Source organism: Erithacus rubecula, assembly GCF_903797595.1.
Source record: "Erithacus rubecula genome assembly, chromosome: 17".
Lineage (NCBI taxonomy): Eukaryota > Metazoa > Chordata > Aves > Passeriformes > Muscicapidae > Erithacus > Erithacus rubecula.
This window is the reverse complement of record NC_136669.1, coordinates 13,553,463-13,574,273: the sequence shown is the minus strand read 5'-3', so window position 1 is coordinate 13,574,273 and position 20,811 is coordinate 13,553,463. Positions and strand designations below refer to the sequence as shown.

At 56.6% G+C, this 20,811-nt stretch overlaps 3 protein-coding genes across 4 annotated transcripts in view; 2 read left to right on the top strand and 1 right to left on the bottom strand.

The window, feature by feature from the left end:
• The first annotated feature begins 331 nt into the window (after positions 1-331).
• Positions 332-4,586, top strand: NMRAL1 (NmrA like redox sensor 1). Its single transcript, XM_079320540.1, has 6 exons — positions 332-417; positions 666-731; positions 906-1,144; positions 1,874-2,120; positions 2,581-2,771; positions 3,704-4,586. Exons 2-6 carry the CDS (start codon positions 692-694, stop codon positions 3,872-3,874), a joined length of 888 nt encoding a protein of 295 aa, XP_079176666.1. The 5' UTR covers positions 332-417; positions 666-691; the 3' UTR covers positions 3,875-4,586.
• A 92-nt stretch (positions 4,587-4,678) lies between these two features.
• Positions 4,679-14,379, bottom strand: DNAJA3 (DnaJ heat shock protein family (Hsp40) member A3). Of its 2 annotated transcripts, XM_079320538.1 has the most exons (12): positions 14,172-14,379; positions 13,928-14,061; positions 13,468-13,551; positions 12,718-12,930; positions 11,854-12,006; positions 10,986-11,133; positions 10,255-10,319; positions 9,305-9,433; positions 8,871-8,986; positions 8,480-8,577; positions 6,410-6,526; positions 4,679-5,726 (listed from the first exon to the last, which is right to left on the bottom strand). In XM_079320538.1, the coding sequence occupies exons 1-11, from the start codon at positions 14,329-14,331 to the stop codon at positions 6,423-6,425; spliced, it is 1,404 nt and encodes a 467-aa protein (XP_079176664.1). In that variant the 5' UTR covers positions 14,332-14,379; the 3' UTR covers positions 4,679-5,726; positions 6,410-6,422. The 2 variants fall into 2 exon arrangements, with proteins under 2 accessions (XP_079176664.1, XP_079176665.1); XM_079320539.1 differs by lacking the exon at positions 6,410-6,526 and having other exon boundaries at positions 14,172-14,377.
• Positions 14,380-15,321: 942 nt separating this feature from the next.
• The window catches only part of CORO7 (coronin 7), a 33,894-nt gene continuing 28,404 nt past the window's right edge, over positions 15,322-20,811 (top strand). The window contains exons 1-5 of the mRNA XM_079320512.1: positions 15,322-15,454; positions 18,318-18,414; positions 18,653-18,727; positions 20,105-20,175; positions 20,520-20,703. Coding sequence (XP_079176638.1) covers positions 15,395-15,454; positions 18,318-18,414; positions 18,653-18,727; positions 20,105-20,175; positions 20,520-20,703 — 487 coding nt within the window. The 5' untranslated portion in view covers positions 15,322-15,394. The remainder of the gene's footprint in view (positions 15,455-18,317; positions 18,415-18,652; positions 18,728-20,104; positions 20,176-20,519; positions 20,704-20,811) is intronic.

The following is a 20,811-nucleotide window of genomic DNA, read 5'->3' as shown; positions in this document are numbered from 1 at the left end:
GATGGGATGGGATGGGATGGGATGGGATGGGATGGGATGGGATGGGATGGGATGGGATGGGATGGGATGGGATGGGATGGGATGGGATGGGATGGGATGGGATGGGATGGGATGGGATGGGATGGGATGGGATGGGATGGGATGGGATGGGATGGGATGGGATGGGATGGGAGCGGAGCCCCAGGCCGGCGGTGAGCGGGGCCTGGAGGGGATGGACAGCTGAGCCCCGCCCGGACGGGCGCGGCGGAGTACAGGCGGGCGGAGCCGAACACAATCGGGTCAGTCATAAGAGACGAACGTACTCAGCTCTAGCCCAGCCGAGTAAACACGAAGTGATCCGGACGGAGGCGATTGAACCCGAACCAATCCGGGCGGAGCCGACCGAACCCGAACCGATCGAACCCGAACCGAGCCGAGGTGAGAAGCCGTGTGAGGGGAATCGTGCTCGGTGCCCCGGGACCAGCGATGGCCCCGCTCCCTCCCCCGTCCCGCCCCGCCCGCTGCCCCCCGGGACCGGCCATGGCCCCGCTCCCGCCCCGCTGCCCCCCGGGACCGGCAATGGCCCCGCTCCCGCCCTGCTTCCTCCTCTCCTCCGTCCCCCCTCCCGGGACCGCTCCGGGGGCTGAGCCGCGGCCGTGCCACCTCGCTGCTTGTCGCCCTGCCAGAGCCCCGGGACCGCCCTCGCTGCTGCATGGCTGGGAAGAAGCTGATCGTGGTGTTCGGGGCCACCGGTGAGTGCTCGGGGCGAGCCCGGGATGGGCGAGGGGCGGAGGGGTCGGCGGTGCCCGAGCGGCCGGGAGGGAGGGTGAGGAGCGCGGGGAGCGAGCGGGCCTCGGTCCGTGTGGCTCCGTCCCGCCGCCCCAGCGCATCCCGGAGTCCCGGGCCCTGAGCGGCTGCTCCTGCAGGGGCCCAGGGGGGCAGCGTGGCCCGGGCGCTGCTGGACGATGGCACCTTCGCGGTGCGCGCGGTGACGCGGAGCCCCGGTAAGAAGGAGGCGGAGGAGCTGAGGCGGAAGGGAGCCGAGGTGGTGAAGGCGGATCAGGACGACAAGGCATCGCTGGAGCGGGCCTTGGCGGGTGCCTACGGAGCCTTTATTGTCACCAACTTCTGGGAACACTGCAGCAAGGAGAAGGAAATCGAGCAGGTAGCTGTCCTGACATTAACTGAGACCCCATGTGGAATGATCTGGCAGGGTCGATCGTGAGTAGCATCAAAGTGGGGACAGCTCTTGGAGCAGCCGTGGCAGCCCTGATGGTTTGAGTGGTCAGTCCAGAAGACCCCAAGGCCTCAGAAACAGCAGGTCACAGTTCTTTCAAAGCCAGGACTTGTTCTCTGTTCCCTCACAGTTGCATGGCTCCGGGGCCTGGTGCCTTCAGGGAGTTGGTGTATTTGTATGGAAAGCAGTTCCCAGGACCTGGAGTAGCAGGAGTGGGAGCACTTGGCTCCTCAGAGCCCTCTCAGGGCAGAGCTGGGAGTGTTGCTGCCTGCAGACCTGTAACTCTCTGTGCTTGCAGCCTCGAGGCCAAAATCCTGCAGTATCAGAGATCCCAAGGGTGGTGCTCACCCAGGGACAGATACTGCAGAGGTGCCACACCTGGATAGCAACAAACAAAAGATAAGATAGTTTAGGGCAGGTATGTTGTCCAGGCAGATTCTTTATGCTGGTGCTTGCATGTTTGGTGGGTGTGTGGTCTTTCTTAAGTAGGACAGGATTAGGAGAGTATTCAGCTCCACTTGGACAACTCACTGTGCTCAGTCCTGGACCCAGCTGAGGGCTGGTGGGAGTTGGATCCTCCCCAGAGAAAAGGGAAGGTGTGGGGATGCTGGGGATGTCCCATTCCCCTCTTCATGGCTGGTTTCTCCCTGTGCCCAGGGACAGCATCTGGCTGACCTGTCCAAGCGCCAGGGTCTGCGCCACGTTGTGTTCAGTGGCCTGGAGAATGTGCACAAGCTGACAGGGGGCCGGCTGGAGGTGCTGCACTTTGATGGCAAAGGCGTGGTAGAGGAATACTTCAAAAAAATTGGGGTTCCCACCACCATCATCCGGCTGCCGTTCTACTTCGAGAACTTCCTCTCCATCTTCAAGCCGCAGAAGAAACAGGGAGACACCTTTGTCCTGGGTAAGCAGGAGCTCTGTGGGTCACTGTCCTGTGACTGTCCTCATCCCACTGAGGGGTGGAGACACTGCCAGGGCTCTGGGCAGGTAGGGTGAAGAGGCCTCTTTCAGCTTGACCACAGCCAGCTGCATTATGGGCTTCAGACCTGGTTTTGGTGGCCTGCAGGAAATCAGCAAGATCCTGGGGCTGTTTGTGGTGCTGGGGGCTGTTCTGCAGATGCCAGAGCAGCTCTGGACACCCCAAGTGCCTGTGTTTGGGGTGTGGAGGTGGTGGGGCTGCAGGCCACTCACGGTGCTGCTCTGGGGTCGAGGTCTCTGAGCTCAGCCCTGCTCTCCTGCCGTGCCAGGCTGATGGGTGCTCTCATCCCTCCCTCACCTCATGGCCAGGGACTGGGAGCTGCAAACTGCACTGTAGCTGCTCAGGGCTGGGCTGCACTCCAGCTGGGATCAATCTCTCCATACAGAGCTGCCCATGGGGGACACCCCAATGGATGCCATGGCTGTGGAGGACCTTGGGCCCATTGTGCTTTGCCTGCTTAAGTCTCCAGGGGAGTACATTGGCCAAGTGATAGGGCTCAGCACGGGCAAGCTCACCGAGGCAGAGTACGCTGCAATCATCTCCCAGCAGACGGGCAAGAATGTGACAGCCAGCAAGGTAGGAAGTGTCCCTTGGTGTAGGTGATGTTGCTGAGGGACTCCTAGCTGGTTCTGGTGCAGCCCAGCCCTGGTGTCCAGGGTTAGTGCTGCTGGCCCTGGCTGTGGCTGGAGCACAGCTTGGCACCAACTGTGCCCTGTTGGTATTGTCACTGCTCTCACGTTTGTGGAGTGCACAGATGTGCCCGGGCAGGTCTGTGCCTGGCTCCGAGGGAGAACTGAGCTGGGAAGTCTCCAGGGGAGTCAGGGATGGGCACCTGCACAACAGGGGTGGGTGCTGGGTGCCTTTCCCTTCAGCAGGGCTTGCCCTGGAGCTTTGCTGTGTCACCATTACAACATTTCCTGGCCACTGTGCTGTGTCACTGTTAACAACACCCATGACCACTCCCTGCCCTTTCGTGACTTATTTTTAATCTTCGTTTGCATTTCCGTTGTGCCTCAGGCCAATACAATGGATTAGGGGTGTGGTGGTTCCCTGCCCTGAGGATAAAGTGCATTTCCTTAGACACCAAGCCCTTCTGTTGCTCCCTGCAGCTTCTGCTCTTCCAGAAGCTCAGTGAACCAAACCCTTTGATACAGGCAGGGAAGGATGTTTTGGGTGCCAGGTGGCAACCTGAATTGCCTCCTGTAGCACCCAGTTTCTAGAAGCCCTCAGCCAAAGCTGTCATGTGAGGAAGGGCTCCCTCCTAGCTGCTGCAGACCCTGGCCAGCTGGGTCAGATGGCAGACCTGGGTGCTGGCCCTGGGCTGTTCCTGCCAGGCAGGGCTGCACCCTGTGCCCAACCCCAGCAGCAGTGCCTTGCAGAGCCCTCCAGACCAGTGCAGTGCTGTGACAGGCTCCTGTAACAGAGCCCTCATCACATCCCCCCACTGAGGGGCTGAGGGGAAGCCCCAGCAGCCTCTGAATGAGTTTTTTCCCCAAATCTGTTGGCAGATCACTCCTGAGGAGTATGAGAAGCGGGAGTTCCCTGGGGCCAAGGAGATGGCTGCCATGTTCCGATTCTACACCCTGAAGCCAGATCGGAACGTGGCCCTGACCATGAAGCTGAACCCCAAGGCCCGCACCTTCCAGCAGTGGGTGGGGGACAACAAGAATGCCTTCTGAGCCTCCCCTCCCTCCTCTTCCTCCCTGGTTTCTAGCAGCAGAGGGGAGGTGCCCTGAGCCATGCTGCCTTCCCAATAGTGCCTCAGGGAGAGGCTGATCCTGCCCCAGCTGGGGAGAGCTTGGCCCATGTGCGTGCTACTGCAGCTGGCTGGGGCTGTTTAGGCAGCTACAATAAGAGCTAAGCACAGGCAGAGGGGTGGTAGAAGCACTGCCTTTGCACTCTGTCCTCAGGTGTTGCTTTAATCACTGTGGATGTTTTAGGGTGGTGGGGCTTGTTTTCCCAGGATCACTTCCTTCCCAGGCAGCACGTGGTGGGCTGAAGGTGTGTACCCCAGGTATCCATAGCCAGGGCTGCTGCAGGCTCCCAAGCAAACAGAAGACAGGCATTTCTCTATGGATCTGGTTTGGGCACTGCAGCTAAGCCACTGGAGAGATGGAGGCCTAGTGTCACCCCAGCAAGCAGGGACTGCAGTGACTTCCTGTGAGGGTAACACAAAAGCTGAGCCTGATTCCTCATCATACAGCTCTGGTCGTGGTCCTTGGGCTCCTGAGGCTAATTTTAGTCACTGTCCCAATGAGCGGAGATAAAACTCGACTTTTTCAAGCCTGTCCAAGGTTTGGTGAAAAACTCTCTTGTACCTGAAGTGCTGCAGCTTTGTGTTTAAAGTGAATCCCAGGCCCTAGCAATGCTGGAGCCACCCAACCCTGTCCCCTCCTTGTCCCAGCCTTCACTCCTGTTGCTAGGGGAGGGAAAGGAGGTGACAGAGCAGGTAGAATAGTAGACAAGGCAGCAAGGCACAGCATGTGTTAAATATCTTTATGAAGTCCATCTTATTTACATGGGTACAGAATCACTTTACAGGAGTTTAATCAGGAGGCAACTGCGTGCTTTATTTCATCAAATTAAGAAGGGCGAGACTACAGCATGTCCCTGTTTAACTGGTGTTGAACTGATGAGTACTGGGCTGATGGTACCTGCACGGTATCACAAACACAGCAGGCTACAGTAACCATGGAATACTCACTGCAAGAGCTCAGCTGCATCTGGAAGGAGTGATCCACCTCACTTGCACTTTCACACAAGTAAAACAACGATATTTGACCAATCCTTTACTCTATGGGTGTTGCACTAAAGTAATAAAAGATTTTTGTCCCCAACTGGCAAAGGGCTCAGTGATTGACTTGTAGCAGTCCAGAAGCAACAGCAGTTGTGTGGTAACTTTAGTTATTTGGAGGATAAACTTGAGGCAAAGTGCAGATTCCATCACTGCTCTGTGCAGACAATCAGCAGGATAGAGAAAGCCCAGGGCTGTGAGGGAGCCAGGCCAGCTGGGCTCAGACACCAGCAAGCCCCAGGGAGATTCCACTTGGAGCTGTGCAGGGCAGCAGGGCTGGCGTTAAGATTAAGGTTGGACCTCTCTGACTCACCAAGTCTCCTGGAGAGTTCACCTGGCATCCCAAAGGGCACTGAGTGAGCAGTTGGTGGCCTTGGCCTCCATACAGCAAACTGTTGCTCTGCGCTGCAATATTGATTTCACATTTCCTGTTCTTTGGATTCTAAATAATACTTCAATTTTTATCAAATAATCTTCCAGCAGCAGTAGGGTTGTGGAGCAGCCTCCAGATAACCACACTTCTGCAAAGTTGGTGTTTTCCTTCACTGCCAGTTCCTAAGACAGTGGGTGGGGTTTGTGTTGGTGCCTCTGTAGTCCGTGGCCTCTCCAGCTGGGATTCTTGCTGTGCTGCTGACTGACATCCTGCGTCCTCCAGAGCCTGGCTGCCAGAAAGATTCACCCCCAACTGCGTGGATGACCTGCTGCTGCTGTCTCCTAGTTGCCAGTAGAACGCTTTCCTGCAGTTGAAGTGAGAGGAAGGTTACATTTTCCTGGCTGTATCAGCACACAGCCCTCTGCGGGAGCACCTCCCCTCCTGACCTGCTGTCACACTCTCAGCCCTACAGCACAGCCAGCTTTAAAGCCTGCAAAGCTGAGCCCCTGGAATCTAAGACTCTGTCTGCTGTAGATGATTCCAAGTCTTGGTGCTCCCTCATAACACGTCAGCACCAGCTGAAGCACCTGAGTTACACTGCAGTGATGCACAGTGGCATTTGCTGTGCTCTGTGACAGGGCTGGCTCCTCCCTGGTGCTGTAAGGCCGTGCCAGGGGTGAATCCAGCCCAAGTGTGCCAGCAGCACTGGCTCTGCAGCCCAGGATTTGTGTGGCAGAACCTGGTCCCAGTGGGACCAGCTCATGGGAACATGCTCAGTGCTTGGCACTGGGCACATCTCCAGCAGCAGAGCTGCAGGAGAGGCCAGCCACCTCCCCAAGGGAACACCCAGCATCTGTGCTGCTCTTTGCTGTAGCAACAATGCACTTTAATCCCTGGCTTGTTGCTCCAGGTCCCAGGGCTAGTGCACACCCATGGCTGGAAGGCCTGAGGCTAAGTGAGAAGCAATGCTGTGCTATTGTGCTTCCACCTCCCAAGAAGTGCTCGGTGTGGGGCAAAGACAACAGTGAAACACAAGAGGCCTCCTACCTCGGATGGGGTGTCAGGAGGTAAACATTTTCTTAAGTTTGGAAAGGAATCCCTCCTTGTTCTCCTGAGCCTCAGGCCTATCCCCGCCTGCGTCAGCGCTAGCCGTGGCCCTGCCACCTGGACACAAACAGCAAAGGGCTGCAGTCAGACATCTCCCAGCAGGACCACAGGGGTGCTTCAGACAGGGAAGGGCCAAGAGAAAGCAGCTGCTTGTGCTGCTCCCTCACGTCCAGGGCTGCACCTGGCAGCGAGCTGGACCCTTGCAGTGGAAGCACTGGAGAGCCTGGATCCCAGAAGTGGAAAAGCCAACCATGAGCTCAGGTGCTGAGCTGTTCCCTTCCCCTCTCCCCAGCCCAGGCAAGGGAATTCTTGTGCTGCACAGAGTCAGGGACTCCATAGGCTTTGGAAATAAGTGCTTGGAACTGAGAGTCTGCCACTAAAAACAAGTGGTGAACTCTATCACAGCCAGCCAAAACTTTATAAGATTAAAAAATCTATACTGGTGGTCCCTGAAAGTTCTTCCCGTTTCAAGGTTGTGTCCTTGCAAAGCAGTGCAAAAGCACAGCAGGAGCCTGATTTGTGCCACTGCAAGCGATGCTTAGACAGTATGAAGCAGAAAATTAACTGGTGTAGAATGAAAAAGGCTACAAGTATTTCAGACCAACTGTCCAGATATGGAATGTTCAAATTGTCCTGAGAACTTCTTTGTCCCTCAGAAGTAGCTGTAACAAGAACAAAGCTGACCTCTTTGCTAATCTGCTTTTTTCTACAGTAAAACCATCAATAACAAGATCCCAAATGCCCCCTCAAGCCTTCTTTGTGCACAGAGAACACGGAGTCAGGTGCTCCCCAACGTCCCTAGGCTGAGTGCTGGGCTGGGACTGATGCAATGGAAAGAAATCCTGAGGCAGGACACGCCCCCCTCAGCACAGCCTGTCTCTATACTGCAACCTACTGGCGTTGTTTTAACCCACATTGCTGCATCATCATGGTAAAAACTGGCAGGTTTGCTTTTTAAAAAATTAGTTTCAAGAGTGGGGTTTTTTTCTCTTTGGCACATAAACGCCTTTAAAAAACTGGAAAGGAAATTCAGTGCTCAGAGCTCTCTGCCCTTCCCACAAGGCTGAATGTAATATTGGAAAGACATAATTTCTGTGTTAGGAAAGCACTATAAAACAGCACTGGGAAGTATTTGGTAGATCCTGCACTTAAGCCTGTATTTCTCACTCTTTGGCATGTAGTAGAGCAAATCCTAGGATCATTAAGCAGCTCCAAAAGGCTCTCACTTTTACCTAGTCATAAACACCCTGTTGGATTTCAAACCAAAACCAAAATCCAGCAGACTTCAAGAAGTTCATTGTTCCAGTTAAGCAAAGAAAAAACTGCTTTCCAGTAGAGAGAGACAAAGCTCCTTCCTTACTATTTTACTATATGTTGTGCCTTTAGCTGCTGCCTCTTCCAAGCACCTCATCTCTGAAACTTAAAACATAATTGCTGAATCTCAATTTTCCATCTGTAGCTGGAGAGCAGCTTCACAAAGCTCCCAGCTGCCTTCACTCCTCCACGGCACTGACCAGAGCTGACACTGGCACCAAAGGACACTCCAGGTTTCCCCACACACACAGAATATAGCCCTAACTGAAACCCCTATCAGCATTCCAGGAGAAACAGCCCTGTGCCCTCAGAAGCACACTGGGTTGGGATCACACAGGAAACTGGCCCGAAGCACATTTGCTTTCCTGCTTCAAGGCAAGTCCTGGCACAGAGGAAGCAGGGAGCAGGAGGCACTCATCAGCACAGCTTGTCTGGACCCTGCAGTACTCAGTGCTTGCTCTCTGCTCACACAGGGATTTGCTCAGTAAGTACTGGAATAAGCCTCCTGGGAAGAGGCTGCCTCCCTGCCGTGTGCTCCAGCCTGTTAATACCGCACTGAACTATTTCTGTTACACCAGGCTGTGCTGCCACAGGCCTCACGGTGACCCTGGCTCACCTTGCTCCCCAGGAATGCTCAGGGAGCTCTCTGCACTCCCAGCAGCTGCCCAGGGAAGGGCAGGAGCTCCCCCTGCTCACCTGAGGCTGTGTTGGTGACCCCGTTCACCGTGCCCTCCACGTCGGCCTCGTCCTCGGCGTAGCTCATCATTAAGGCTCGCTGGCGATCCGTCAGCCTCCTGTGGCACCAGGACACGGGCTCAGGGACAGCCTGGGGACAGGGCCCTCCCTAACCTCCCCCAGCAGCACCCACGAGGGGCAGGGACATGAGTACATTGTGTAGGAATACACCAGGAATCCACGTATTCTTTAAATGAGCCATCTGTAAGGAATGCTCTATAAAGAACTCTCAGTGGAAGAGGAGAGATAGGACCCAGTGCATTTCACCTCACTGAATTTTCACAGCTTCCAAACAACCTTTTTTGCAAAAAGTTTTTAAGATTTCACAGGAACTTGTTTCAGCTCTACTTACTGAGGAACTTTTATCTTTATGTGGATGTAGTGGTCTCCATAGCCATAGCTGTTGACCTTGGGAATGCCTTTCCCACTCATCCGAATTTTCTGGTCTGGCTGAATACCAGGGGGTATCTATAAATACACAGGTGTCACATTTACTACTCTAATTCAACATTTATATAATAATCACACATCCATAAAAATTATCTGCTTCTCCAATAGCTCTAAAGTAGGATGGGAGAGCTCTGGTATGCTCATGCATTGGGACACATCCCTACAGAGCAACAGGAAAGAAGCTGTGACCAGGCAGCTCACAAACTACCCAAGGCTCAATCCTGAAGGAGTCTGAAATGCAATACTGGCAGACTTAGGAGATATTCCCCACCTTTGCAACAAAGGAGAAGCCTTTGCTGTGCCCCACTGATTCATGCCCAGTAGATTGGTACTCACTGTGATGTTGATTGTCTCATACAAGCCTTGACAGCGGGCTGTGCCTCCCAGCACGGCCTGAGCTACTGAGATCAGGAGATCCGAGTGGATGTCGGCTCCGTTTCGTCGGAACACAGAGCTCTTCTGAACCTGGAGGGCAGGAAAGGTCCAAAGAGCAGTGAGCTCTCCTGGGAAACTGCTCCCAAGCCTCTCAGGAAAAAAACATCCCATCCCCAAACTGCATGGCTAAGAACTGTGAGTTAATATTTGGTCTTCTAGAAAACACAGATCTTGACATAACTGAATTAGCCAAAGGACTGGAAGGATCCTTCAGGAACTCCTTCCCCTAATCCTGCTGTTAGTTTATCCATGTCACTATGGTTCTGAGAGACAGACACTGCCTTGTCCAGCAAGGACAAGGAAGAAAGCCAAAAGTGAGAAGGACACGAATCACCTTTGCAGTGGCCTAATAGGCTGGAAGAGAATTAAACCCTCCTGCACCATGAAAGATGCTGAAAAAAATCTTCTCAACAAGAATGTGCCTGGCAGGATTCCGACAGGAGGCCCAGCTACAGCACAGATACAAAGCAGCCCTGAAGGTGGATCTGCAGGACACTTCATCATGCAGCCTCCTGTGGCACCTCTCACAGCTCTGCCAGCCCTGCCAGCAGGCAGCTCCCTCCCATTTCCAAGTTAAAAACTCAAGGCATGAACTACTCTGCATTTTGATTCACACTACCCTGAGGGCCCAGTCCTGGAACAAGGAGCAATTCTTCAAGAACAGATTCAGAGTTACACCCCTTGCTACAATGCAGATCTCCTGCTGTCTCAGAAAGTTCACAGGGATCACATTACCTCAGCTGTTCCAAAGGATCACTGGCTCTTCCTCCTCTGCCCATTCTGCAGTCCTTTCCCAGGCAGTTGAGAAGGGATCAACCAAGTTAAATAACAAACCAGCTTGGGATACATACCCTGAATGTAATGAAAATTTCTTTCTTCCCCACAGGCATGCGAACTGTCTGCCCATCCTCAACACCTGCAATGGAAACAGGAGGGAATGTGACCTTGGGTATAACCCACATGGACACCTATAACTCTTGCCAATCCTAAGAGCTGGCCACCACAGCCCAAAGGAGGAGTCAGCACATGTTAATACCTCTGAGGTGATCCCTATGCCCCCAACATGGCTGTAACTTCCAGATCTACAGAATTCTTTACAGAAATGCATTAAGGAACACAGCAGCCTCCACAAGCTGCAGGAAAATTACAGGCTGCTCTCCCAGGGTGGTCTCAAAGAAGCAAGTCTTAGTGCCACCACTGAATTCTCCTCTCTGGTGAGAAAGGCTATCAGCACACTCCTCTGAGCCAAGCCAAGGCTTTCGGGTTCTCAATCTCTCCCCAAGCTTCATCAAGGACAAATGAAGGACCCATGGCAATAAAACCTTTGGAGATTCATTCTTCAAAACATGCCTAGGAGGACCTAGGCAAGAAGCAAAGCTCAAGAAGGGCAGAGCAAACATCTGTGTCCATGGCCAGAAGGTCCATGTCATCACTAGCCTGTTCCATTGCCAAGCTCTCAACCTGCTTTCCTTTAAAGACATTGCTCTGCAGCAGAAGGTCTGACACTGCCCCCCATTTGTGCCTGGCATTGGCAGTAAGTACAGTTCTTTAAGAGAGAGCAGCAGACAGGTAGAGCACTGACCAGCTGGCACAGGAACCATGACTGTCTTCTTCTGCTTGGTCTGCCCCGTGCCCCGACACAGGACGCAGGGCGTGGTGATGATGGAGCCGCGGCCGCTGCAGCGCCGGCACGTGGAGCGCATCACGAACGGGCCCGTGTTGATGGTCTCCTGGGGAGCAACAAACACACAGTGGGCAAACCATGAGTACTGACAGGGGACTTTTCACACAGCACATCTGAGCTCTGATCACAGCCTGCCCAGAGATATCCTTCAGCAGGGGCTGGAGCAGAAAGCTGGCTCTGAAATCCACTCGCCATCGCATTCCGATTGCCACTGAACACCACCACTACTACAAGCAAGTGTGTGTTGAGGGAAACACACCTCAATGTCTAGGCTTTAATGTACCAGAAGGAACAAAGCTCCTTACAGAGCTACAAACATCTGTGTTCTGATGAATCCAAAGACAATCCATTTACATTAATTACTACCAGTGTCCAAGAAAACCTTATGGTGACTAAGCTCTGCACTGAAGCACACAAGGAATCAGATGCATGGAAAGCCTGCTGCTCCATCGTTAGCTTCATCACCACCTTCCTCCACCCCACAAGTCAAAAGATACTCATTTATTGCCCAAGGAATTTCAGAGCTGTTACATTATATTCATATGGTTTCCAGGATGTGCAGTAGCAGAGGATCCAGCCTGAAGGCTGATACTTTCAGCTGGGCTTCTTGACACAAAGAAAATCTTCCTATTAGCATCAAGCTGCTATTAACTCAGCTTTAGCTGAGATAAGCTGATGAGTGTGGTGAGAATTTTTCACCATGGAATGAAGTGCCTCTCCTCAAGAAAGGAAAGCAGAGCAGAAGCGGTGCCTGCTCAGCACTTACCATGCCCGTGCCATTGCAGTAGTGACAGCGCTGAGCTTTGGTGCCAGGTTCGTGTCCTTTGCCATCGCAGCGCACACAGGAGTCCTGGATGTTCACTACTATCTCCTTGTTAACACCTTTTGCAGCTTGGGTGAATGTCAGTTCCATGATGTACTGCACAGGAAACATGGATACAGATCCATCACTGAGGTGTGACAGGCTCTTAAGGAGATTGAGAAGAGCTTAGGCTAAATACCAAACAATGCTTAAAAATAAAAGTCATCAGTAAAGATGACTGATCAAAAGAAGAAATTCTCCTTATATGAAAAAGGTCAATTTTAGTAAAACCAGGAGTACCAAACACTTCCAAAGCCAACACATGAACCATCAACACTTAAAGGAGCACTTAGCTGCAGCACAAAGAACAAGACAGATTTTACTATGGGCCTCTCTGCAATATGGAGCTAATTAAGTTGCAAAATTAAGCCAATTAAGCAGCCAAACATATTGCTGGAAGGCCTGGTTTATAGTTCCAAGGTATTTTGTGGGTTTTAGCATTACAGATCAAAGCAGGCATATGTAAATCAACCTGCAGCAGAAACGATGCCTCTCCAGCAATGGAACTGCTCAGCAGTACTGGGTGGTGTCAGTAAACACCAAAGAAGTAGCTCAAGCCCAGAAAAAATATCCTGTCTGGAGGTGTGGGGTGTGTTTCTGCAGAGCTTAGCAGAACTAGAAGACTCTCCCCATGCCATGGGACACTCACACACTGAAATTCCCAGAAACAACTCCTTGCTGAAGCTCCCAGAGCGCTCTGTGAAAGAAGCTGAGGAGAGACACTGCTTTGAGCTCCCCATTTCATTCCTAAATAAAGGCACCTCTTACCTCCTGTGGCTGGTCAAAGACAGTCTGAAAATCGCCGAAAGGGGATCCTGAGAACTCCCCAAAGATCTTCCTGAAGAGCTCCTCGGGGTCGATGGAGGGGCCGCTGCTCCAGTACTGCCGGCCTGCCCCCGGCCCCGCCCCGGCCGCGCCGGCCTCGAAGCTGGCCGTGCCATAGGCATCGTACTGCTTCCTCTTCACCTCGTCACTCAGCACCTGGGGCAAGCAACGGGGCCATCAGGGCACTGCAGGACCCAGGGGACCCAGGAGCATCCCTGCATCTCAGCTGTTGGATCCTCCACCCAGCTCTCTGGAGTTAGGAACAAGCTGCTGCTTCCCATGTGTCTCTTGGCTTGACACCAGAAATACGACAAGGTCTTATTAATTTATAATTTATATAAAGCAGCTGGTCATTTTTATGTTAGCTGAAGAGTGCTGGAATCAAAAAACAGTGCTGGGGGAACACAGTGAAAGTCCCTCTGTCTCAAACACCTGCTGACAGGCTTTTTATTCATTATTTAAACTGACAGTAACTCCATGAAAGTGATATCCATACCAGTCACTGCTAAGGAAGGGGAAAACTTAAAGAGCCCAAAGCAGCTAAGTCAGATACTGGGACTAAATAATTTTTTGGGACAGAGGTGCTCCAGATTGAAGTGCATCAAAAACCAGCCATGGTTTTACAGGAAGTGCTTCCCGTCATCTCTCCTCTAATCTTTTCATCTTCTCATCACAATAAAATCCTGCTATTACCTCATAGGCTTCTGCTAGCTGAGAGAACTTCTCCTTCGCTTTGGGGTCGTCCTTGTTTGTGTCAGGGTGGTATTTCTTTGCCAACTAAAAAACAAGATCCAACTATTAAGGACAGCTAGGACTTATTTATTTTAGCATATCTCACATGCCAGAAAAAACACATCAGGCAGAGCCTGGCACTCACTAAATGCATTCCTAGGAACTAAAACTCTGCATTTTCCTTTATCAACCCAAAACAAGGAACTACATGAGCTGATCCTCATCTTCTCAACAACCCTAGATCCTTCTGGAAGGAGACAAGCGATGACAGCACAGGCAGACCATGCTTATGGAAGCGATCCCCAAGGCCACGCGCTGAGCTTTCCCACTGCCTCCTCCCCTTGTCACCAGCGGCTCCGAACACGGGGATGGGTTTGTTCCCCGCCCCGGCTGCTCTCGCTGCCGGCCGGTGCCCACGCACCTGGTAATAGGCCTTCTTGATCTCCTTCTGCGTGGCGGTGCGGGGCACCCCCAGCACCTGGTAATAGTCCTCCTTGGCGCGGGCCGCGCTGCTGTGGAAGGCGGCGGCGGCGGCGGCGGCAGCGCGTTTCGTTCCTGCGGGAGAGGAGGAGAGGGGCCGCCGTGAGGGCCGGGCCGGGCCGGGCGGAGGAAGGGACATGGCCGGGGGAAAAGACCCGCGGCCCGCCCGGCCCCGGCGCCCTCACCCGCGGCGCAGAGCCCGGCGCGGAGCAGCAGGAGGCGGCGCGGGGCGCGGGCGGGCGGAGTGCGCAGCCCGCGGAGCAGCAGCAGCAGCTGCGGCCGCGCGTTCCCCGCCCCACGCCCCGCTGCCGCCCCGACCCAGCGCGATGCGCTCCCGGCCGCCATCTTGGCCCGCGCGCGGCGCTGCGCCTGCGCACCGCACAGCGGGGACGGGCCGCGCACGCGTACGGTGCGGAGGCCGTGGTTGCGTCATGCTTGCGCATGCGCGGAGCTCGGCGGAGCCGCGGGGCGGAGCAGGAGGCGCTGCGGGGACACGGCTGGGGACAGCGGGCACTGCCCCCTGCGTGTGCAGCGGAGCTGGGAACCTGCCCCCTGAGCTGTCTGCGCCCTTCCCGGGCTGATGCTCTTCTCCCCTAGCAGGTGAAATATCTGACAGAAAGGGGAATAAAGGCTCTGAAACCACAGCGAGCGCAGTGACGCAGCGCCCACACACACAGCGCAGCAGCCTGGCGCGGCACCCACAGCGAGGCAGCAGCTTTCCTCTGGAGAGGAGGAGGACGATTCGTGCCAAGCGTGTCTCTCTCCCGCCCTCGTCACCGGGGCTGGCGCCTCCGAGCGCTCCTCAGCCGAGGCTCCGCCGCGCTGAGCGGCGGCCGGGACGCGCCAGCCGCTGTGCGCACCCGCCGCTGTCACAGCCCGGGTGAACGCAGGGCACGAGCCTGGCCTCCGCCGGGCCTGGGTGACAGCACAGCCGGGCCCACAGGGCTCAGTGGGCTCGGATCCAGCGCTGCCTCCTCCTCCTCCCTTCCCCGCAGCCATGAGTACACAAAGGTCTGTTCACCGCCGGCTGCCAGCCCGTGGAGGGGGCGAGCACGCCGAGCCCACGGCGCTGGAAACCTCCCGCTGTCCCCGTCCTGCTCGCCCCGAGCCCGCCGGAACCGCTGTCCCTGTGTGCAGCAGAGCTGGGTGACAGCCGGCTGTGACCACGAGCCTCTGAGGGAGCGAGGAAGGGAATCCCCAGAACGCCGGACAGTCACCCCAGGGGGGGCTCCGAGGAGCCGAGGCTGGGTGTCTGTGCCCCGCTCCCGGTGACAGCGAGGACACGGCACACACGGGACACGCGTGGGGCGGGGCCCGGGGCGGGGCCGGGGCGGGCGGAGCGGCGGGGCCGGGCCGGGCTGGCCTGGGCTGGGCTGAGCAAGGCTTGGTGCGGTACAACCGGAGCGCCATGAACCGCTTCAAGGCGTCCAAGTTCCGGCACACCGAGGCCCGGCTGCCCCGCAGGGAGGTGAGCGCTGCGAGACCTGCCGGTACCGGGGGATGGCGGGGCCGAGCGGGGCAGGGACAGGGACAGGCACGGGGACAGGGCAGGATCGGCCCCGCCCCGCGGCACCGCAGCTGTGGCATCGCCGGTGTGGCGGGGCCGTGCCCGGGTCCCCCGGCCGCGGTGCGGGTGCGTCGCCCGGGCAGCCCCTCCTTGGCACACGCTGCTGCCCATTCCGGGGTCCGCGGAGGATCCCGGCCCCGGGGCGCTCCGCAGGTGGGGTTGGTGGGGAACCCCAGCCCTGTCCTGGGCCGCTGTAGCATGGCTGGGGTACTCGTGCCATAGTGGCTGCTCCCCGCCTGCTGCTGGGCACGGCTGGCACAGGCGGTGCATCCCCGGTTCTTGCTGCCCTTTGCCGCTCGGTATCTCACCCTCCGGGCCTGTGCCAGCCCGGGAACCACACACTGGGTGTGAAATGCTGGGCGTCGCTCCTGCCACCCCGCTCTGCCACCCCGCTTCCGCAGGCACGGAGGAAGTGCTGGGCCCCACGGGATGCTGCTGAGCTCCATCACCCCCGTCACGAGCTGTGGAGCTCGGCACCGCTGGGGCCAGGCAGCTCTGGGGGTGTCATTGGGCATCGCAGAGCCAGGTGGTGCCCAGCTCTGGCCTCTGCTCCATGAATAACAGCCCAAATCATGCCAAGGGTCACAATCCATCGTGGCACGGTGTTGGCAGTGGGTAGCCCTATCCTGCTGTCCCCCAAACCACAGAGGCAGTCTCCTAGGTGCCTGTCCCTACAGATTTGGTAGGGCAGGGGCAGAGATGTAGGGTCAGGGCTGTGTGAGTCACATCAGGGTGCATTACCAGGACACACAGCCCTTCTGGGGGCTCCCCAAGCTGGGCACCCTTCACCCAGCTCCTTCTCACCACCATGGCCATGAGTAAGGCTGCTGCTGCTGTTTCCAGCCCTTGGGTGTGCACACATTCATTCTGTGTAACTTCCCAGCCAAGCTGTCCTTGCACCCAGCCAGCATGGCCTGTGCACACACGCCTCTGCAAATCCAGCAAACATCCTCTGAGCTTCAGCTGTGGGAGGCCCCATGGCGTGGTGTGTCTGCAGAGCAGGTGTCGGGTCACTGAAATCTCAGCTGGATGAAAGTTTGGCTGTGAATCCCAGCGTTCAGATGAGTCACTGGCCGTGGGGCGTGGGTGCTGGGACACCTGGTTGTGCAGGACATGGCATCCTCCAGGCAGGGACATCCCGTCACTGCTACCGTGGTGATGGTTCTGTGGTGGGGGATCTCCCAGGGACAGCATGCTCTCCCTGTGTGCAGGGAGGGATCTGCTGTGAAAAGTGGCCTTTCCAAAAGGCTTTTCCCATTCAGGCATGAAACATATCCTTGGAAGTGAGGCCACGCTCTCCCTGTAGGGCAGGAGGTGGAGAAGGAAGTCTTGTCACCAAACCCATCTCAGGTGTCACAGCAAGAAGCTCTGTTCTGTCCCCAGCCGAGCAGCTGTTTATGGAGGCACAGCAGACACCCGACCTGGCTGGATCAGGAAACGCAGTGTAAACATCAGGGATCACATTTGAGTCTTCTCCTAAGGCAGCATCTGCAGGGCTCTGCTGGCAGATGGCCCTTGAGAGCCAGTTGGTTCTAGGGGTGTAGCCAGGATGGTTTTTTCAGTGCTTTCCCGGGCATGCTTGCACGCTGCAGGATCACTTCCTTGGGGGCTGCTGCCCTCCTGTGTGTGAGGAAACTGTGGGGTCAGGATGGAGCAGCTCTGTGAAACCTCACTGCTGGGGTCCTGCATGGCACCCCTGGTACTGAGAGCCAGATGTGACTGGTGTCCCCCTTGCTGAGGGCCCCGTGCAGGGTGATGGGATGCAGATAGTGGGGTCCTTATCCTAGGGTCCTGCTCATGCTCCCAACCTGTTCCACATCCCCACTGCAGCCCCCTGCTCACCTGCTGGGTGTGGGGACAGGAACTGCCTTTGGCAAGAGAAGGGTTAACAGGTCTGCACCGAGCTGTGAGGGGAGGAAGTGCTGCAGGAGCCACTGCTCCCTGTCAGGCCTCCAACGGAAGTTGTGCAAGGAGAGGAAACCTGGGGCTCGGGGTTTCCCTTCCCTCTCTGGGTATCTGCCCAGTTTGTGGGGTATCCATTGCTCTGGACACCCACTGCAGCTCCAGGAGCTGCTGTGGGCACATGGGCCTGGTGCCAGCCATGAAACTCCTGCCGTTGCCACTGTCAAGGGTTGGACTTGGCCCTGGGTGTGCCAGGGAGCTCGTGGCCCTGGTGGCTACTTGAGGTGGGGTGTCTGTGTCACCTGGAGTGGGTCTGGCTGATGGAGGGTGTCCCACGAGTGCAGTGCTCAGCCCTGGGAAACACTGCAGAGTGGGAGTTTGCTTTTGGAGCTGTAATGGAGCTGCTTGGCTGTGTGTCCATGTGTGTGCTGCTGGAGGTGTTTATTGGCCTCGTGAGCCACAGCTTGACCCTGTGGTGCTTCACAGCCCAAGAGCTTTTGTCCCATCCAGATTCTCTGGTATTGGTTTAGTGCAAAGACCTCTGAGCACTTCCCACAGTGAGACAGTCCAGAGATGGGCCAGTCTGGGGGAGAGGCAGCACCAGGAGCTGGGATGCTCTTGTGTTCTATCCTGCAGCCCAGTGAGCGGCTGTGCTTTGTGACAGGAGCATGAGCAGCCACACTACCCTGGGACATCCCAGAGGACAGGATAATCCCTTTGGTGTCTGCAGCTGTGCATCAGCATGGCAGCTCCTCTGGGGCTGTGGGTCTCTGGCCATGCTGTGCCAATGCTCCTCCTGCCGTGCTCCAGGCCCTGCCTTAGCAAGGCAGCCCCTGGCAAGGCTTTTCCCTGTGTGTCCTAGGCCTGGATCAGTGGTATCCGAGCAGGCTCCATCCCATCCTGTGGGAACCACGTGAAGGCCAGCTGCCGCTGGATCGCCTTCAACGCCGAGGCAGCCGGTGAGGCACACGGGTCCCCAGCACTGGGATGGATTTGTCCCAGGGTCCCTGTGGGGCTGGGTGGTGGGTCAGTCCCCCAGACCCCAGAGGCACCAGAGTGAGTGGAGGAGGCTTTCCCTGAGACTCCCCAAAAGTGCTGACAGTCCCACACCTCTCGGCTTGCATTGTGAAACTGGGTGCCTCTTGTGTGTCCCTGGCTGGGGGAATTCCTGACCTGCTCCTGTGCCCTCTCCTGCAGGTGTGCTGGGAATTGTGCCCCTGGAGTGCGAGGATGGGGGCAAGAGGACCATATCTCAGCTCTGCTGCCACTCAGGTGGGTGTCAGTGCCACCTCCCACCTCCACAGGACATGTTTGGCCCTGTGCGGGGGGTTCAGTTGCTGAGTCCAAGCCAGGCAGGCCATGCTGGGCTATCTGCCAGGCAAGAGATGTGGGGACCTGCCAGGGACCATCACCCATGGGCAGGGTGACACCAGGAGGGGCTCTGCCAGGCTGGAATCAATCCATGTTCCTTCAACTCTCAGCTGCAGTAAGGCCTGAACATGTAGCTCTTCCTCACACCCTTCCTGCACAGCCTTTCCACATTACTCATAGCACACCCTGAAATTCCCAGTGCCAGGCTGGAATTGGCATCACCAGGGCATCACTGGCTCCAGTGGCAGGAGGAACAGGCTGGACCAGCAGCTCTGATGTGGGCAGAGTGAGTGTGGCAGGGAAGAGGCAGTGGCAGCATTGCTGCAGGCAGAGCAGCAGAGCTCTGCGCTGCCCAGGCACACAGAGGGGTGGTGCCCACCTCAGGGTGCCCCTCTCTTGGTGTGTGAGTGGCAGCCTGAGGGGCACTGACCACCCATTTCCCCAAAACTACACCAGAGCAGCAAGATGTGAGCTGGTTCCAGCACCTCCCTGCATGTGTGCCCTGGCACGGCTGCGGGGCTGCGCAGAGTGCCCAGCCTGCACCACCTCAGCCCCTGGCACCAGGAGCTTCCTCGGGCTGGAAAAGCAGGCAGTGAGTTCTGCTCCCTGGGGAGCGCCAGAGGGGTGCACAGGAGCCAGCACCACCTCCACAGCTCCCTAATGGGATCAGCAGGAGTCCTTTGAAGTGGGCTGTGCCAGAGCAACGCCTCCGTGGCAGGGAATGGATTTTCTCTCCTCCCGGCTGGAGGCAGCCGAGCGAGCTGCCTGCTCTTCATGCCTCCGGGGCCTGTCTCCTGGAAGCAGAAAAGTACACAGTGACCTACTTTTCTCAGCGTGCCAAATGCATCTGAGGGGCTGCTGCTGCTGGTGCCAGCCTTCCTCCCGCCAGCCCTGCCGTGGGACCATCCCTGCCCCTGGCATGCCGGCCCTGGAGGGTACAAAGGGAGCCTTGTCACTAGCAAGGCTCCAGCAGGACGTGGCACAGACACCCTGGTGCTGTCTGTGCTGCTCCCTGTGCCTTGTGGGGGTGTCAGTCCATAGATCAGCCAGGGGAATGCTCCCTTCAGGGTTTCTATCCCAGCCAAAGGGGTGCAAGTCCCTGAGGGATGGAGTAGAAAGGCTCAAGCACTCACAGCAAAGCTGAGCTGCTCCAAAACGCCTCGATGGGGCTGAATCTGCCCCCCACTGCTGGGTGTAGGGAAGGCTGGGAAGAGCAAAGGGGCAGACACACTGCTTGCAAGGGAAGATGGGGACAAACTTCTACCCTTCTCCTTCCAGATGTGGTCACAGACTTTGACTTCTCACCCTTTGATCAGCTCCTGCTGGCCACAGGCTCTGCTGATGAGACGGTGAGTGCTTAGTGACAGGGTCCCAAGGGGACATTTTGTGACCCTCAGCCTGTCTCTGGGATTCACTGCAGAGCTGGGGTGATGGGAGTAAGAGGAGCATGGAGTGGAGGGTGCCAGTCTGGGGAGAACAGTGTGGGACATCCCCACTGGGGACAGAGCAGATAGCCAAGGACCATGCTCCCATCTGGGTCCTGATCCCACCGAGCTGCGGTGAGGCATCACCTGGGATTCCACAGGGACCAAAACCTGGGAAAGCAGCAAGCCCAGGTGGAGCACTGCCAGCACCCAGCTGGGTCCTGCTCCCCTGGCCTGGGACTGACCACCCTCCTCTCCTGGGGCTGCAGGTGAAGGTGTGGCGCCTGCCCGAGCATGGCCAGGACATTCCCAATGGCGCAGGGCTGACCCTGGGGCCTGGGGGGGCCCCGGTGGACACACTGCAGTTCCACCCCACGGCAGATGCTGTCCTGGCCTGTGGTGCAGGGAAGAAAGTCACTGTGTGGGACCTGGGGCAGCAGCAGCCTCTGACAGGTAGGCAGGGCTGTGACTGCCCGTGACACGTGTCCTCCCCTGTGTGTCCTGTCCCATGTGTCACCGTGTGTCCTCCCCATGTGTCTCACTGAGCCAGTGCCTGGGCTC

What these genes read in the sequence shown, in the direction of transcription:
- NMRAL1 (XM_079320540.1), top strand. Translation starts at nt 692, where the DNA reads ATGGCTGGGAAGAAGCTGATCGTGGTGTTCGGGGCCACCG. An exon ending in CGTGGTGTTCGGGGCCACCG is followed by an intron (nt 732 to 905) that starts GTGAGTGCTCGG and finishes CTGCTCCTGCAG; the next exon opens with GGGCCCAGGGGGGCAGCGTG. An exon ending in GGGAGACACCTTTGTCCTGG is followed by an intron (nt 2,121 to 2,580) that starts GTAAGCAGGAGC and finishes CTCTCCATACAG; the next exon opens with AGCTGCCCATGGGGGACACC.
- DNAJA3 (XM_079320538.1), bottom strand. Translation starts at nt 14,331, where the DNA reads ATGGCGGCCGGGAGCGCATCGCGCTGGGTCGGGGCGGCAGCGGGGCGT. An exon ending in TCAAGAAGGCCTATTACCAG is followed by an intron (nt 13,552 to 13,927) that starts GTGCGTGGGCAC and finishes CTTGTTTTTTAG; the next exon opens with TTGGCAAAGAAATACCACCC. An exon ending in GGTCACCAACACAGCCTCAG is followed by an intron (nt 6,527 to 8,479) that starts GTGAGCAGGGGG and finishes GTTTGTGTCCAG; the next exon opens with GTGGCAGGGCCACGGCTAGC.